General features: G+C 47.0%; 1 protein-coding gene across 14 annotated transcripts in view; it reads right to left on the bottom strand.

Moving 5' to 3' along the window:
* Positions 1–3,214: 3,214 nt before the first annotated feature.
* rapgef1b (Rap guanine nucleotide exchange factor (GEF) 1b) overlaps positions 3,215–16,202 on the bottom strand; it is a 65,310-nt gene continuing 52,322 nt past the window's right edge. For 7 of the 14 annotated variants that reach the window (XM_029252880.1, XM_029252878.1, XM_029252883.1 and 4 more), the window contains 15 exons: positions 13,670–13,816; positions 11,475–11,567; positions 10,114–10,202; positions 9,907–10,012; positions 8,793–8,868; positions 8,097–8,181; positions 7,571–7,663; positions 6,883–7,068; positions 6,591–6,675; positions 6,405–6,499; positions 6,152–6,230; positions 5,628–5,729; positions 5,079–5,176; positions 4,693–4,821; positions 3,215–4,591 (listed from right to left, as the gene is read on the bottom strand). In XM_029252880.1, the coding sequence (XP_029108713.1) occupies positions 4,441–4,591; positions 4,693–4,821; positions 5,079–5,176; positions 5,628–5,729; positions 6,152–6,230; positions 6,405–6,499; positions 6,591–6,675; positions 6,883–7,068; positions 7,571–7,663; positions 8,097–8,181; positions 8,793–8,868; positions 9,907–10,012; positions 10,114–10,202; positions 11,475–11,567; positions 13,670–13,816 (1,614 nt within the window). In that variant the 3' untranslated portion in view covers positions 3,215–4,440. The remainder of the gene's footprint in view (positions 4,592–4,692; positions 4,822–5,078; positions 5,177–5,627; positions 5,730–6,151; positions 6,231–6,404; positions 6,500–6,590; positions 6,676–6,882; positions 7,069–7,570; positions 7,664–8,096; positions 8,182–8,792; positions 8,869–9,906; positions 10,013–10,113; positions 10,203–11,474; positions 11,568–13,669; positions 13,817–16,202) is intronic. The other 7 variants (XM_029252887.1, XM_029252888.1, XM_029252889.1 and 4 more) reach the window with 4 other exon arrangements.

Raw genomic sequence — 16,202 nt, 5'->3', positions numbered from 1 at the left:
CGCACATTACTACAATACCAATTCCAAAAATGCTCGAACTTGCCCTCTACGCCCCGAGATTCGATCGGATTCCTTGAATCTTTTCATTATATTGTGTACTGTAGAAGGTGAAATGCTGAAAATCCTACCGATTTGTTTTTGGAGAATGTTATTCTCAAGAGTGCTGGATTATTCCCTCACATCTGTTGGCAAATTGGTGAGCCTCAACCCATCCTTGCTCTGGAAGGACCATGTTTTTTTTGGAGGCTCTATACACTGTAGCACAGTTGCTTCACCTGTTTCACATCACCTTGTAATTTCAATTTGTTATATTGTGATTAGTCATGAACTACCTGTCTCAGGTTTTTTGGAATGTGCAGGCATCAATTTCAGAATAAACATGTCTTCAAAAAACAATGCAGTTGATTAGGTAAAACATGAACTACCCTGTCTTTATGTTGTTTTTGTTTGAATACAAGTCGAAGTGAATACAAGTCGAAGTAACTACAAATAATTTTTGCATTAGCCTTTTCAATACTGTCCCACATTTTTTTGGAATTGGGTTTGTGCTATGTTATTAAAAATAATCCAAAATGACCAAACCCGATGAGTTAATTGACTATACATGGCTAGAGCAAAGTCCTGCATACAATTGGTGCAATAAGTTTGAGAGACGTAGTGCTGGGTTTGAGAATAGGTTTCCCGTATAACCCTCTACACAGCAAATCTAAGTTGTTTCATCTACTTGAAATGTTGGCATTTTTTGTTCGTTGCTCCTCTAGTTTTTTTCATTGTTCAAGTGTGGGTAGGAGAAAAACCTGCTCACTTTTAACTTATAGGATGACGGATGACAGTTGTTTGAGAAGAGGTTTACCCAAGTGCTACATCTGTAGTTGGGCAGTGTGGTTCATCAGTGAATCGCCCACCACAAAGCAACACAAACAGCTACATGTATGGATTTTAAATGTCACTCATTTTCAGAGCACTTGAATAATTAACTAGTTTTCTGACACGATCAATCAACCGGCAAGTGAATTTGGATAGTGAATTGCACAGCACAGCCTTAGCTGGAGCTGACGAGTTCAACGGATCCAGAAGTTTGAAAAGGTCAACAGAAAAGGGTGAAGATCAGTACCAGGCTGATCAACAAATGAATATCCATCTATCAGCGTCACCTGATAACCTCTGTGATATAACCTTCCCAATTGCCCCTTTTCACAAGCAGATGATGTTGACTCAATTGCTAACAAAATGTTTACCTCAAAAATCTCAAACTCAGCCTTCACCTAATGATTAAACATTCTTCCAAGAGTGCATTTTATCTCTAACACAATAATTCACAATCATACAGTAGAGCAATGTAACACACACAGACATGCACTTCCATCCATCCATTATCAACCGCTTGTCCCCACAGCGGGGTCGCGGCAAGCTGGAGCCTCCCCGGCAACGCAGGGCGCAAAGCCGAAGGGGGAGGGGACGCACCCAGGACAAGATGCCAGTCAGATATGCACTTACTGAGGTCAATTTAGAGTCAGCAATTCAAATATTTGGACCGCGGATGGAAACCATAGCACTTGGAAGAAACCCGCAAGAACGCGGGGAGCACATAAACTCTGCACAGACCGAGCAGACTTCAAATTCACGTGAACACACAGCCCAAAAGCTGAGACATCAGCACTATCTGCTGAACCACAGTACCAACCCAAGAATAAGAGAGTGAACTAATAAAATAATAAGGGATTTAAAAAAGGGAGAATGCAAATGTATTGCCTATAAGTGACTTTGAACATGTGGGTCTTAAGCCTGGATTTAAAAGTGCCCAGAGCAATTCTAATATTCTGTACTTGGCTTTTGATTGGGGGGATGCGGTGGTGCAGCGGGTTTGGCCGGGTTCTGCTCTCTGGTGGGTCTGGGGTTCGAGTACTGCTTGGGGTGCCTTGCAACGCACTGACGTCCCGTCCGGGGTGTGTCCCCTCCCCCTTCAGCCCTACGCTCTGTGTTGCCGGGTTAGGCTTGGGTCCAGCGGTTTCAGCCAGTGTGTGTGGTTTTTGATTTTAGATTAGCTTTTCTACATTAAAAAAGACAATGCAGGGATTTCACATACTTGGCGGAATTGCTTTTCCCATTTAAACTCATAGTAAATAAGAGTCATATAAGCAGATCTTTTGGGATGAATTACACTCCTTATGTAAAGAAAGCCTGCATTCCTATCAACTGGTATAATGTTGTGGTAAATATGTAAACCCAGACAGGCTGACAGCCAACATTTTTCGAAGCAAAGCAGGATATTTGCAAACGCAATGCTCGAAGGCCTACCTTAATCACTCCCTTCCTACACATACATTCTACAACGTTAGTTTGAAGGAAACATACCTGCAAAGAGAACCATCTTTTTATGTCTTTTAATCAAATTATAGTTGGTGTTTGCAGATAATATCCACACCGTGTCAAAGCAAAAGTAAGACTTTTTCCACTTAACCCCATCCCCTTTCCCATCCCCCTACATACAGACCAGTGATCAATTAACACCCTCCCAGACTCCCTTTGGCAGGTAAAAATGGCCTTCCATGGTAGAAACAATAAAAACCACAGTACTATAAATGATCCAGTCCCCAGTCCAACTACAAATGCTGTGGCATTAAATGCAGCCCTGTCCCCTGCTGCAGTGCATAGACCCGTCACAGTTGTGGCTGACCTCTTCAACCCCTCTAACCACACCTCTTGTCTGTCCTTCAGTAGTTCACTTTCACACCTTTTCTTTTTACCGCAAGGAAAAATTTATACTGCGACCTTGGGGAGAAGACAAGCCGGTGTTATCTTGAAAAAACACACACGTAAACAAAAAATGCTAGCACGTGCCATCATACACAGGACATATTTACAGTTTTATACTTCTCGCTGACCCAATACATTTTAGTTTGCTCATTTTTAAATTAACCGAGGCCTTTTCTTTCTTCAACATACAGCTGCAGTTCTCACAAAACACGAAGTGGCATTTGATCATTTCGAAATCACGCGGGACACGGAGTTGAAATGATGTCTTTCTGTACGAAAAGAAGATTTAACTGTTGGTTACAATGCAAATACTGAACGCTTGATTGTCTATGAAGGCGCTAAAACTATACCGTAGACCTAGAATTGCACAGGGGTAAACATGAACTGCAGTTACAGTATTTTTCAGGCACAGAACGGGGTTCAGTTCTTATCAACCATGACCCAAAACAAGCAAGAATATTGCTGAATATTTTATTCGAATGCAGAACGCACAGTGTGATGTGTGTATAGGCAGAGCTGGACTTCCTACGGAGTAACTGGGGAGTTGATGTAGTATGTGGTATGTTACAGGATGAGACAAGTTCTCTCTGAATGGACCTCTTTCTTCTTTGGATCCCAGTCAAAGAAAGACCCATTCCTACAGAGAGTCATGGCTTAAACAGTTTGGCTGGCGAGAGAAGAGCAGGGTGGCGCTGCCCTCTTCTTCTCCCCATCAATCAAACAAGGCAGAGATGAAGAGAAGGGATGGAACTTCACAGAACAGGAGTCTTATTGCCTTTTGATTTACTGTTCATAATTCATTTTTTGCCTCACTGACATGATGGAATTAACATGGATCACAGCATTTTTACTTTTTTAAGTGCAAATCCATATTGCACTTTCGAGGGGGTAAGATACATTGCTTACCACGCTCACACTTTTTAAAGAACGAAAGGAGAAATGCATTATAACGCGGACAGTCTGTAGATGAAGAGTTTCAAAAAAAACCTTTGAAACCGGGTATCATGTGTTTATTGTAGGACACCAACTCCATCTGTCTTGTCCCCTACCAACAGCCAGCAACTTTTTCACTTTCCTCGTCCCTGCAGGCCACCACCGACAAGGTTCAGTACCACCCGGTTTTCATTGTTCGGTCGTGGCACGGAGGGATCGCAGTCTGGGGCGGTTCCAGCAGCAGTCCACTGTGGAAAATGGAAACCGAGCAGGACAAGCGTGAGGAGAACCTCGGCGTGGCACGCGAGAAGGGCGAAAGGGGATATATCCACGGGAAGGCAGGCATCTTGGGCTCTCGGGCATCTTGAGCGAGGACAGTTGCCGGACAGTTCCGGAAATGCACAGAACAAACGCAGGCTGAAATGGGTAGGACACAATGTGAAAGAAGCCTGTGGAAAACCCAGACGTCTCCCTCTGGTAGCCTCCTGCTTTTTTTGTGCTCTGAGCCAACCCTCCGTTCCCACCAGTCTAGTGGCCAAGTCTGAGGCACAGCACAATCCCACACAAATTTAAAAAAGTAAAAGTTCCTGTAAACTGTAACAGACACGTTTCCCAGTTTCTGTTTTTCTTAGCTGCCGTCACAGTTTTTTTTTCCCCCCAATTCACTCAGTTTTTTCTTTTTTTGTCTCTTAAAGTGTACGTCCTGGTCTTTTGCCCCCTTGGGGGGCTCCGGGAAGCCGTGCCGCTTCCCTAGGTCTTCTCCTCACGCTCCGTCTTGCGTCTCGTAATGTTCCTTGGCTTGATCTTCAGTGATAGCTCCCACAGGGCCTCCTCTGCCAGGTGGTCGCTAAAGTCGTTGAAGAAGGAGACGATTTCATCGTTGCGCTTCAGATCGTAGTGCCTGGAGCGGTTAATGAAACAGAACGAGAATTTAAATTAGCAACACCCAGGTCCAAGTGCGAGAAGTTGCTTGCTGGCGCTCTAAATGGTTACTGCACTCACACTTGCTGGAAACGCCTCATGCTGTCCAGGATATTGAACTGCTGCCATCTTTTGGAGAAGTTCACCTTTCCATCTATTAGGTCAGGGTTCCCCAGATGGACAAATGTCAGATCCTGCAGGATGAGGCCTCTAAAAAGAAAAGAAAAAAAGAAAAAGAAGGAAAATGACATCAACAGCACGGCACCATCATATCCAGAGGCTTATGAAAAGACAGGTCTGCAAGGACTGACTTGGACCACAACAATTAAATATGTCACGCGGGTTATGCATGCAAACGTTTTGTAGCCTTCGTCTGATCAGAAGGGTTGACGACGATGGCCTTGAACGAGCTCAATTTCTATTCTGTGCTCCATAAAGTACAAAGTCATGTGAGAAGGATCACTCACAGGTATGGTATACATGGAGGTTCCACTTCTGCCAGTGCTGCTCGATATGCCCGGAAAGAGGAGGAGCTGTCAATCAAGGTGCAGTACTCCTCCAAGCCCTTAACAGCAGTGCAGAGAACAACAACAGGGAATGCATGAAGAGATGTTTACATTAATTCATTAAGCTGATGCTTCTGCCCAAAATGACTTACACTGTTCAGCTACTTACAGTTATTTACCCATTTATAGAGCTGGGCAATTTTACTGGAGCAATTCAAGGTAAGTACTGCACCTTCTTCAAGGGTACAACAGCTGGAGGTAGGGACTGAATCTGCGACCTTTGGGTCCAAAGGCACCAGATCTAACCTCTACACCCCCAGCTGTCCACGTTATAGAGGAGGACTGTTATTAATTCATTTTCAGTCCATTTCCATACAATAATACAGCCGTACAAATTAAGTCACGGGAACAGAACACTTAATGCTTTGGAATCCCGACTCGTTCCACCTAGTCTTTTTCCAGCTGGATGAAGGCAACTGTCAACAATTTACACCAGCACAGCCAGCTTACCTCTGAGGTTTGTTTTTGCCATTCCAGTCTTCTAATAGGCGCAGAATCCAGCGCCGACAGTATTGCCAAATACGAGTTAAAATTATTCAGCTTTCGTAAATGCTACCGAAAAAAGAAAGAGAAAGAAAGAGCAGAAACATAAGAAAGCTTCTGAAGAACCCTGGATCCCTTGTCTGTAAAATAACTAATAAAAATATCACCATCAATGGGTACGGGAATGGGTTGAGTGATGCTTCACAAATTTCTAAGCGGAAGGTCGTAGATTTAATTCCAGGAAGAAAACTAATAGCAAAGTGTGTTAACTGCGTAAAGTCAATGTCAGAGTGCCTAAATGGTCAAGTGTAAAAGTTGAGATTTCTAGGTTGCTTTGGACAAACCAACCATCTACACAAAGCAAAATGACTATGTAATGCAAAGCCTGTCCCCCCCGGTCCATGTGGTTTATATTATAGAGCACGTCAACACTGCAGTTACAGTCAGTACAAACTACACTCTTCAGAAATGACGCTGCTATAGTCAGTTACCTTCATAATTTTAATGAACTTAAGAAGCAGCTTTTCCCGATCTTGGGCTTTTTCCTGCTGGATGATTATGGATCGCACCCTGAAGGACACAAACAGCGATGAGGTGGAGCACTGGTCTGTACACGGACTATTGTTACAGGTTGCCGATTCCTCTCTTCTAAGCACAAGCTTCCAGGAGCGGCCCGGACATGCACAGCGGAGCACGCGCAGACACCGCGCGCTCCATCCTCCTTCACAGAGACACGGGGCATACCAGTAGGACATGTTGTTAAAGTGCTCAGTGAATTGGGTCAGATTGGGGCTCTTCTCCTCATTCTGCTCCTTTGCCCATAGCAGCACTTCAGGAATCTGCAGAGACGAGAGGTAGGGTTAAGGATTTGTTTCATAACACACCCCGACAATATAAAGGCAGCAAAAATGTCGACGGAACCGCCGCTACCTCAATCTTGTAGAAGAGCTCGGCATCCAGGAGAGTGAGCTGGTCGGCAATTTCATGACTGCGGAAGTCATGGAGGGTCCCTGGCCTGGGGTGCAAGAACCAGCCGAGAATCAGATAAGCACATTTTAGGTAGGGAAAGGCTCAGTATATGGGGCTTGGTAAAATTCCGAAAAGTTTTTACAGATGGATTTCAGAACGATGGAAGGACAAAAACACCACATGACCACGAACAGCGGCTACCTGAACCCAGGCACCTGGGAGACAGCTATTAAACACACTCATTCATCCCAACCTGGCAGCCACCCCACGAGCGGCCAGTGGCTTGAGGGAGTTGGTGTAGCGCATCATCTTCTTCTGTTCCACTTTGTCCAGAATGTTCTTGCGCAGGACCCGGGCCAGGCTCAGCTCCCCGTTGCACACGAGTCGGAACACGAGATCCATTAGCTGCTTCAGGATGTCGTCTGTTAACTCCACCAGACTGCGGGATAAAGAGACAGATGGTGGTCACGTAACTCACAGTCGCCACACGCCAAGTAATTCAAAGTCGACTTCAGACAATACGCACAAGGTTGACTGAATATGGATAACTTTAATGTCCCAGAAGCACTTGGCCATTTACAAGTAACACTAATATTTATTTATTTAGCCAACGCCTTTATTCAAGGGGACTTCTGTTGAAAACTTTATAATGATTTACCCATTTACAGCAGAGTATTCTTGCCACATCAGTTCAGTGTACTACCGGAGGAGAACATTTTGAATCGATAACCTTCAGACTGCTAGGTGACGGCTCTAACCACTATGCCTCCCGCTACCTAGTTAGGATAAAGACTTAAAAGTAAGCGACAAGTCATTTTAGCGTCATGATTAAAAGCGCAATTTCTGCCGCGGGAGAAAATGAAAAGGCAAATGCCTACGTTTCAGGGGTGCACCATCAGTCCTCTAGAAGAACTGTAGGCAGATAAAGAAGGCAGACTCACCAAAGCTCATCCACCACTCGAACCAGCACGAAGAAAGTGTTTTTGCTGACTCGCTTCTTGAAAGTGTCTGGGCTGTGGCAAAACCTCGTGTATGTGCTACGGCGTTAAGGAGAACTTCCACTTTCGGTCTCACCCAACCAAAACTGGCCTCAGTCATGGTGCATTTCTCATAACCCGTAAATAAAGCCTGCATTCGAGGGATATACTAATTTACATTGGAAATAAGTCAGAGAAAATGTGCGTTTGACGACATGCACACTGAATCAGGATGAGATCAAAAGACCATATAAATGTCACTCTGGTTTCCCCACATTCAAAACCATCTACAAATAAGGTCACAGTTGCTGCTCTGTCATCCAGCATCTGTGCACATTACGCACTGGACCCTTAGTGGACTGGAAGTAAAAAGCACTCAGATGTCACAACATCTCACTTCTGGGCCACTTTAGCTGCCATGAGCCTGGGGGCCCGAGGATCTCCGTTTTCAAAGGGCCCTTTCGTCTCCACCGAGGCAGGCAAAGGATATCGATAGTGTAGCTTTTTTATAAGGTCTTCGGGGGTTATGAACGTCCTGTAGGTTGTTAGGAAAGCCTCGCAGTATAAAACAAGGTCTGTAAGGGGAAGAACGAGGTAAATGTGACAAATACAGAGACAGACTTATCAAATTATTATTTTACAAATAGTAAAAAAAAAAAAAAATCTCTAGTTGTTTGTGGATCATTCTGGCTCACTTACTGGCCTTCTGAAAAGCAGTTTTAGCATCTGTTTTATTTATTTATTTTTAAAAAGGTAACTGATCTCATTTTGGACACGCAGGACATTGATCACAAATCGAACAGCATCAGGAGACAGTGCCGCTGTGCACGTAACCACATCTGCTGATCTACACCAGCTGAGAGGATAAACTGTCGCTACAGAACAGAACGCAGCTCTAACCGACAAGCTTTGTCACAGGAGAAGTAAGAAATATTTATTCTAAGAGGAGAAACGTGCACGGGAGGGAAAATTCACCCAAGGCATGACACACTGACACACTGACACACAGAAGCATAAAGCTGCTCCTCCTCTTTCTGCGCCGCAGCGGAATCCGGAAAGACTGAACGTAAAACGCACACACGCTTACGCAGCACAAAAACACAGACAAACGACATGCGACACACAAACATATGCGCAAACCGCACGTGATCACGTTCTGGAGAAATTGTGCACGGGTCAAAAATACCTTTGCGATCTGTTTCGGTTGCGTGGACTAGTAAAATGTCTCCCGATCCCGCTCGGACATCTGGACCGTCGTCGTTCTAAGAGGGACGGAGAAGTGAGAGAGAGGGTAGGTAGGTAGGGAGGCAGGCAGACAGAGAAAGAAAGGGAGAGGTATGGAGGAAGGGGGAGGGAAAAAAAGAGAGAGTGAGAGAGGGTGTGTGTGTGTGTGTGTGTGTGTGTGTGTGTGTGTATGTGTGTGTGTATGTGTGTGTGTGGGGGGGGGGGGGTCAGAGAGCACTGGTTGAAGACTACAGCTGCCAAGCCAGTAGAATCTAGAACTACTGAGCCACCCCTGTCCCACAGCCTTCACCCCCACAGGGCAAATCCAGTGCCCTCCCTGCCTCTGCACTCCTCTGTATTGCTGGAACCAACTACCGAAACGTCATTCTGCTGAACTGGCATCTGCCACTGCGGAGAGAACACCACGCGAGGGATTATTCCCACCGACAATGAATTCCAACAAGGTTACCTCTTCTCCGTCCTCCCTCTGTTTATACAGGGTTGCTGCATTTCACATGCGGATGCGTAATGTGCTCTTATGCCACACGCGGGTTATACTTCTATTGTTCCACAGAGGAGTATTTTTGACCTTGCGCTGCAGAGTGTGGAACAGCACATAATTACAGAGTGCCTGTCACACTGCACCAAACAGAAAAAAAAAAAAAGGAAAACTAGGTGCCACTACTGAAGCCTCCCAGAAGGGGGCAGCAGTAAGTCTATAACAAGAGTTGGGGAGGGGGGAATAATATTGGGTGTAGCCTGGAGCTGGAAGATGTTCCTCTGTTACCAAGGTAACTGGAAAAATCCTTAAAAAAAAAATAAATAAATGAAAATCAACAAATCCTGGGCAGTTCAAGAGACTGAAGCTCAAGTCACTGTGAAAATTTCACAAAGTGGAAACGTCCCGAGAGTTCGATGCAATTCGAGCAAGAACCAGGTACAAGCGCTTTCTTTTTTAAATACTCAGAATTTTCAGCTGATATGCAGGTGGCTGCATAATTCATACTTTCCCAAGCTAAATCTGTCTCAGAAAGCTATGAGTGGGAAACTTAACCCTTGGCGCCATGCTGACCTACCTCCTGCTTTAGTGTTATACGGTACATGATCTCCTTGTGGTCGATGAGGGAGAGCTCATCCACCTCCTCCTCGCTCTGCCCCGAGTCCGTGGACTTTTGCCTCCTGCTGATTGATGAGGACATGCAGTCAGAGTGGAGAAGTCTTCACGAGACTTTTAAGGCAAACTAATGATCATCACTAAAGCCACTCGAGCAGAGGTTACGTACCTTTCCATGTTTAAAGCCTCCTTGCCGCTGGCTGAGGGGTTCTGAGGGACGGCCTCGTGAAGCGCATCATCGGTGCTGACGGCGGGATCCTGGCAACAGATGAGAACGCAGTCGAGGTGACAATCCAGTACACAGATGCGGTGCCACACCTACAACTTTCCGTGGAGATGGGCAACAAAGAACCGGGGTCACGTGGTGGCAGCGATGGGGGTTTTGTACGGCAGGCAGAAGTACCAGAAGGACCATGAGTCCACCACCCAGGACAAGGTTACCAAGAGGACCGATCGAGTGGTCATTCAGTCGGTTAGGCAGCCATAGTCAGAACAGCCAGTGGTTATTCTAATACTGCAGCACACGGACCGGACGCATGGTACGGAAAACCATGAGGGACAAACACAAGACATCAGACGCTGTTATTTTGAGAGGGTGTGAATGAAAGGAGTAACGTCAACCCATCCTCTTCCAACAGACAGGACAATAAGCAAGGAGAAGGCAGGGCCGCTGACATTCATCCCTCTGGAGAGAGTAAATTTTCCCCTGACACGCAGCAGACAGCTGAACAACCCCTGTACGCCCCTCTCTATCACAGGAGGCGTCAGACCCTTTAATCCCTGGGATTGCGATGGAGTTAGTGTACAAATTTCCCAGAGGATTGAGATTCTGCTGATTTCCACCAAATGCTCCCCATAAGCCTGCGTTGAAATGTGAAAAATTTTGCACTATGATGGAAAATCAGAGTAGCTTTGATCCAGCTCTCATTGGAACTGCTGACCTGACCTTAGAGCTCTGGACCCACTTGCATATTTTACGAGGCAGGTCCGGTTTTCCACGTTCTCCCTCCTCACCCCCCAGCCCCAGTTTGAGAAACTCTCAGCTTTCGTCGCTAAGTACACTCCTCATTGTTCTGCCACAGATTGTCCTGTGCACCCCAAGTGTGAAATTCCCAGTTCCTCACTGCCCCTTGCTCCTGCGTGTTGCATCCCCATGTGACTGCATGGGAGAAGAGCATGTTCACACGGCAGACGTAACCAAACGCTGCATGCACAATGGATCAGGCCGCAAAGATGTGAACCATCTTTCTCAGCCACCGCTTTCATTTGTCCCACACTTGGCCATAAACCTTGTGATGCCCTCCGTTGGTTTGCTGGTGGCAACAAAATGGCGCGGAGGCATTCTCTTCTCCGTGAGGGACCCATATTACGTCACAGTGTGGCTCATTGGGGGAGGGGCGGTTAAAGTCACTGGTACAGGCAAGGGAACATGAGCAGCGCAAGCATAGGCCCAGCATGCCAAGCGGAGCGGAAGCACATGAAGACCCCTTCCCCTGGCGAGCCTGGCGCGTGCCACCCTCGCCTACTTACTCCGTGGGAGAGCGGCAGCTTCCCGTTGGCCTGGCTGGATGAGTACAGATTGACGTACTCCCCTTCCCCGCCCTCGTCGTTAGCGCTCTCGCTCTACAGGGAGAGAGGGGACGGGTTGGGTGGGGATGAAGGAGGGAGGACAGCAGAGGAGATGACAGGCGACGTTTGGGGGGAGGCAACGAGGCGCGGCGGGGGGCACACACACTGGCATGCACGCTTGCGATCAGCATTCCCGCAAAGGTGCGCGGCGAGCACATGGACGGAGAAGGCCGCTCGCACCCGTCGAGCCGATTCACGACCGGTGCGCTCTAGGGCCGTACGGCGACGAGACAACCCCAGAGGCGTTTCGCTCGAAGGAACTCTCGCTGGCAGACAGCGAGGAGGGGCATGAGAAACGGGTAGTAAGAGTCCTAAAGAACTCCAAAGGTGCAAAAGTTACAAGGACTAGAAGACCCATTCATCACCAGGGGGCGCTCATGAGTACAGGGTTGTGTACACACCAAACCCTCTCGATGCACTCTTACATTTATTCATTTTTCTGACACTTTTCTCTAAAGGGACTTATTACAAGGTTACCATTATTAGCCCATTTATACAACACGGTAATGTTACTGGAGCAATTTAAGGTAAGTACCTTGCTCAAGGGTACTACAGCCAGAGGTGAGGATCGAACCTGCAACCTCTAGGTCCAAAGGCAGCAGCTCTAACCACTAGGCTACCAAGTATCACCTTACAAACACACTCTTGGCTTCGAGGGCCACGGTAATGGATCTTAAGACACTTTCAAAAGCCCAATGGCTGGTTCTTCCCGCCGGAGCAGCCAGCTTCCTCAGCGAGCGTGTCGGAAATATCTCGGCTTCACACGCACGCCCCACGCAAATGTCCAGCCCGTTAAGGCATCGTCACGTCTAGGCAGATTTCAGCGAGCCTCGAGCCGCAGATATTACTAGAAGGACGTGACTCGTGAGGCGAGCGGCAGACTGTGGAGCAGGAATGCGGAGTGACTTCCTCGCCGCTGACGATGGATTTTCACTCCATACGGAATGAGAAAGGACTCACAGCACGTCAGCAAACAGGACCAACAGCAGCAAAGTCCTCCCATCGATTCACTGCGCTTCCGGAGTTCACTATTTTTTAACAGCTTCCTTAAAGTTTAGTCTTTTTAATAGCTGCCAACCACATCGCTCTTTTTCTTTGAGGTATTTAGCGGACGCGGTAATTACGAGCGCCTCAGGAACGCTGCTGTTTTAACACGAAACATTTATTATTTGGATCGGGAACAGTGACACCTCGCTTCTAAAATTACACATTATTCGTTTATAATATTACTCGCGATCCCCCTATGCGCATCTGCTTCTTAAAAAATGTTTTCCTCTGGGCTTCTCCGTTGAATATAGACTCTGAATGGAATTCTAAAACTAATTTCAGACACAGGCTGTTAGGGATATTCCGCAAGCATATCTAAAATTTAAAAAATGTTTTGAAATCGGAACATTTTCCGGGCACAATGGCCCGGCGCTCAGACCGTGACAAAAAGGCTCTTACTGTAATTTGTCAGATACGGCTCTCCTGCGAATACAACTCTCACTCGACTGAATCGAAAAAGCAACAGAGGCAGAACAGTTGGTTAGTTACCCCTTTTGCTTAAAATAACGTCCATGTTCCGCTGACAGTTGGCGTTCAGCAGCAGTGCCTGGCTGTGGTGCATATGCCTTACCACAGTGCCGTTTTGTCTTTTTCTTTTTTTTTTTTGTTGTTTAACCTACGAAAATGCTGATAAACAAGCATGTTTGGAAAAGGGACACACATTCACCACACCGCTGGCGTTGGAGAAGCTCTCGTCGACTGATAATTCGAAGTGTGAAAATTACAACCTGCAGCTTTTTACTAGCCGGCCATGTTTTCGCACGTGAAACATTTGTGTCGGAACAAAAGTGAACGAGAAATAAATACGAAACAACTCCAGAAAAACAATGATGGATACTTCTAAATGCAAGTTTTAAACACGTTAACAGGGCCCCATTTCTGGTCTCCTTCCCTCTCCGACAGCCTGCCACGCATGACCCGCATCACCCCCCCCACTTGAAGAAACTATTGATTTTTGCATTATTTAAGTCTCAGTATGTATGGTCTGTCCGGCCGGCGGACTGTCGCACGGCGCCCCCTATCTGCTACCGCGCACCGCTGCAGCTCACCACAGAGGGCTGGAGAGAGTCAGCGAGAGAGGAGTCAGAAGGAAGGCAGGCTGCGAGAGAGCCCCCAGAGCCGTCCAGGGAACCGTTGGCCACGACCCCGGGATCGACGGACCGGCTGCAGTTGGCCGGCGCCATAAGGTCCGAGCTCTGTGATCGGTGGAAAGCGGGAAGACACAGGTAAGAGGAAAGCTGGAGTGGCAGCCCCTCTCTGAGATGCAAAGTCCCGAGAGCAGGGCCTCATGGCAGCCTTGCACTGGAACGGCGAGGGCAAGAGGGACAAAGGTGCGAGATAAAGAGAGAAAGAGAAACAGGAGGTGAAAGGTCTGCAAGGGAAAGAGTGCGTTAAAGAGAAGGCACTTTGGTGAGGGATCTAATGATCCACGCTGTCAGCATCAGTGCTAGGCTGAAACTGATGGGTCTGCCTGAAACACCCCAACTCATACAAATCCATGATGTGCAACATGGAAAGGGCCAGCGAGCATGAAAAGCAAGATCAATGATACAGTGGTATGTCTGTCTGCGTGGTACGTTCCGTACGCCATCACTCGCAACCCAGGGTCACACAGCACGCAGTCTGTATACGAGAATAATCCATTAAACATGTACTCTGTTTTACCTCTTCTACTAGCACTGGATGGAGCAGCGGTGCTCAGCGTGGCCCGCATCCACACAAAAACGTTCGGCGATGGTACCTCACCCCTTGCAAACACGGAATTCCAAACAAAATACCAACTAAACCACAAGCTCGGACAGACACGCGTACTTTCAGCTCCCCAGAGGAGCAAAATGCTGTGAAAACAAGATAAATCATCTTGTTTTGCTTATTGTTTTACCAGAAGCTTCTCGAGTCCGGCCCTCGACACACAGACAGACACACACACACACGGGAGAAGATATGTGACTCAGTAATGCGGTCACCCCCACGTTATTCTGCATGTGGCCTAAGCGAGACAAAACATTCAAGACAACAAATGGAAATGTTATCATGCAGGAACAGCGAGCTGCTATTCTGAGTCGCATTACGATTTGAATGCTGAGCCTTAGAGAGCGTGACACACCATCGACACTGGGGGTGCTCTAGGGCACGGGCCCGGTGGTCGAGGTTTCAGGGGCGGTGAGGTCAACACAGAGACTACGTATGGAAATTCCTGGCCGCGGAGCACGAGACACGGGTGACGTGTTCGCACAAGCCTCGACATTCCCGTGTTTCTGCCAACTAGCTCATGTCACAGACAAATGCTTAGCTCACATAAACATAAATGCAGCATTCAAAAAAAAGAAAAAAAAAAAAAAAAAAAAAATCAATTCCTAGTCATGAAGGAGCCAGAACACAGGAGGAGAAATAAAAGATGCTTTCAGCCTTAAATGAGGAGCAGCTTTCTATACAGCTCCACCGCCGCTCCCATCACAAAATTCTCTAGCAAAAAAAAAAAAAAAAAAAAAAAGACACCCCGAGGAACTGAGGAATGCAAAACTTCCACTTGTACACAGGCGAGGGGGTAGGAGTCAGGCATGAAACGTCCTGGAGGAAAAAGAGGAGGAAAGGGGAGAGCGATCTGTTTTGCATTACATCCATATGGCGGGCATTCCACACGATCCACAGAGGCACACGGACGGAGGCTCTCCAGGGACACGGCTGGCCCTGTTCGTCCAGCCCTGGACCGTCTCGCTCAAGGATAGCGGAGGGCCAGAGCGCTGCGGGATTTACCATACGTTTTATTTATGTCTGGACTGATACCAGGTGAGGCGCTTTGCTGGTAGAGGAGCGACCGGCGAGCCGCTGTGACCCTCACCGAACAGATTTGATGCGGCATGCTGCGCATGTTGCCGTGAAGAATGAAAACCTCTTCAGTCTGACCACAGCGACCGTGAGAAGCCCGACACCTTCGGTCATGGACAGTTCATCTGTGACCGTGTTCCTCTTTTTTAGCGCACTGAACTTCAGGGCAGCCACATCCCCTGTGACACGATTTGCCAAAAAAGTGAACTATTAAAACAATTACAACAGGGTAACAGTGTTCATTATATTCCGCTACAGATGATGTCGCCATCATCTTACCTGGGAACCTCGACCCCTGCTGAAGTTCGCTGTTGTGGGTGACGGTTACAGAAACAGATCAGTTCTGAGCAGGCCAGGTAACAGGTCTCAGTATGAGTTTTTTCCCTATCAATACACCCCCAACTCAGAAATTCTTCACCTATTCTAGGCCACAGACTCCTTTAAGAATGTGACGAAACCTCCCCTAGAAAAAAGCCCAGAAATAAATTCAGAGGAAATCCTGCACTCAGTCTATTGCACAGAAACTTTACTGCCTTCACACGACATTGTGAGCGACAGTAACAGCCTAATCAAATGTGTATTTTAAAAATGTATTAAACAGTGTCCACAGACTCCAGATTAAGAACTCCTAAACTAACTCTAAGGTCAATACAATAAAAAGAAGATTGCTCATTTCGTCAAAGCAGTCACTGAATGCGATCCAACTTTTTTAAGGTGGGACACCATGTCGGCATAAACCATCCCAAAAAACAC

This window comes from Scleropages formosus, chromosome 6 (assembly GCF_900964775.1).
Source record: "Scleropages formosus chromosome 6, fSclFor1.1, whole genome shotgun sequence".
Taxonomy (NCBI): domain Eukaryota; kingdom Metazoa; phylum Chordata; class Actinopteri; order Osteoglossiformes; family Osteoglossidae; genus Scleropages; species Scleropages formosus.
Note: the sequence above shows the minus strand (reverse complement) of the source record. Positions and strands in the feature narration are given on the sequence as shown.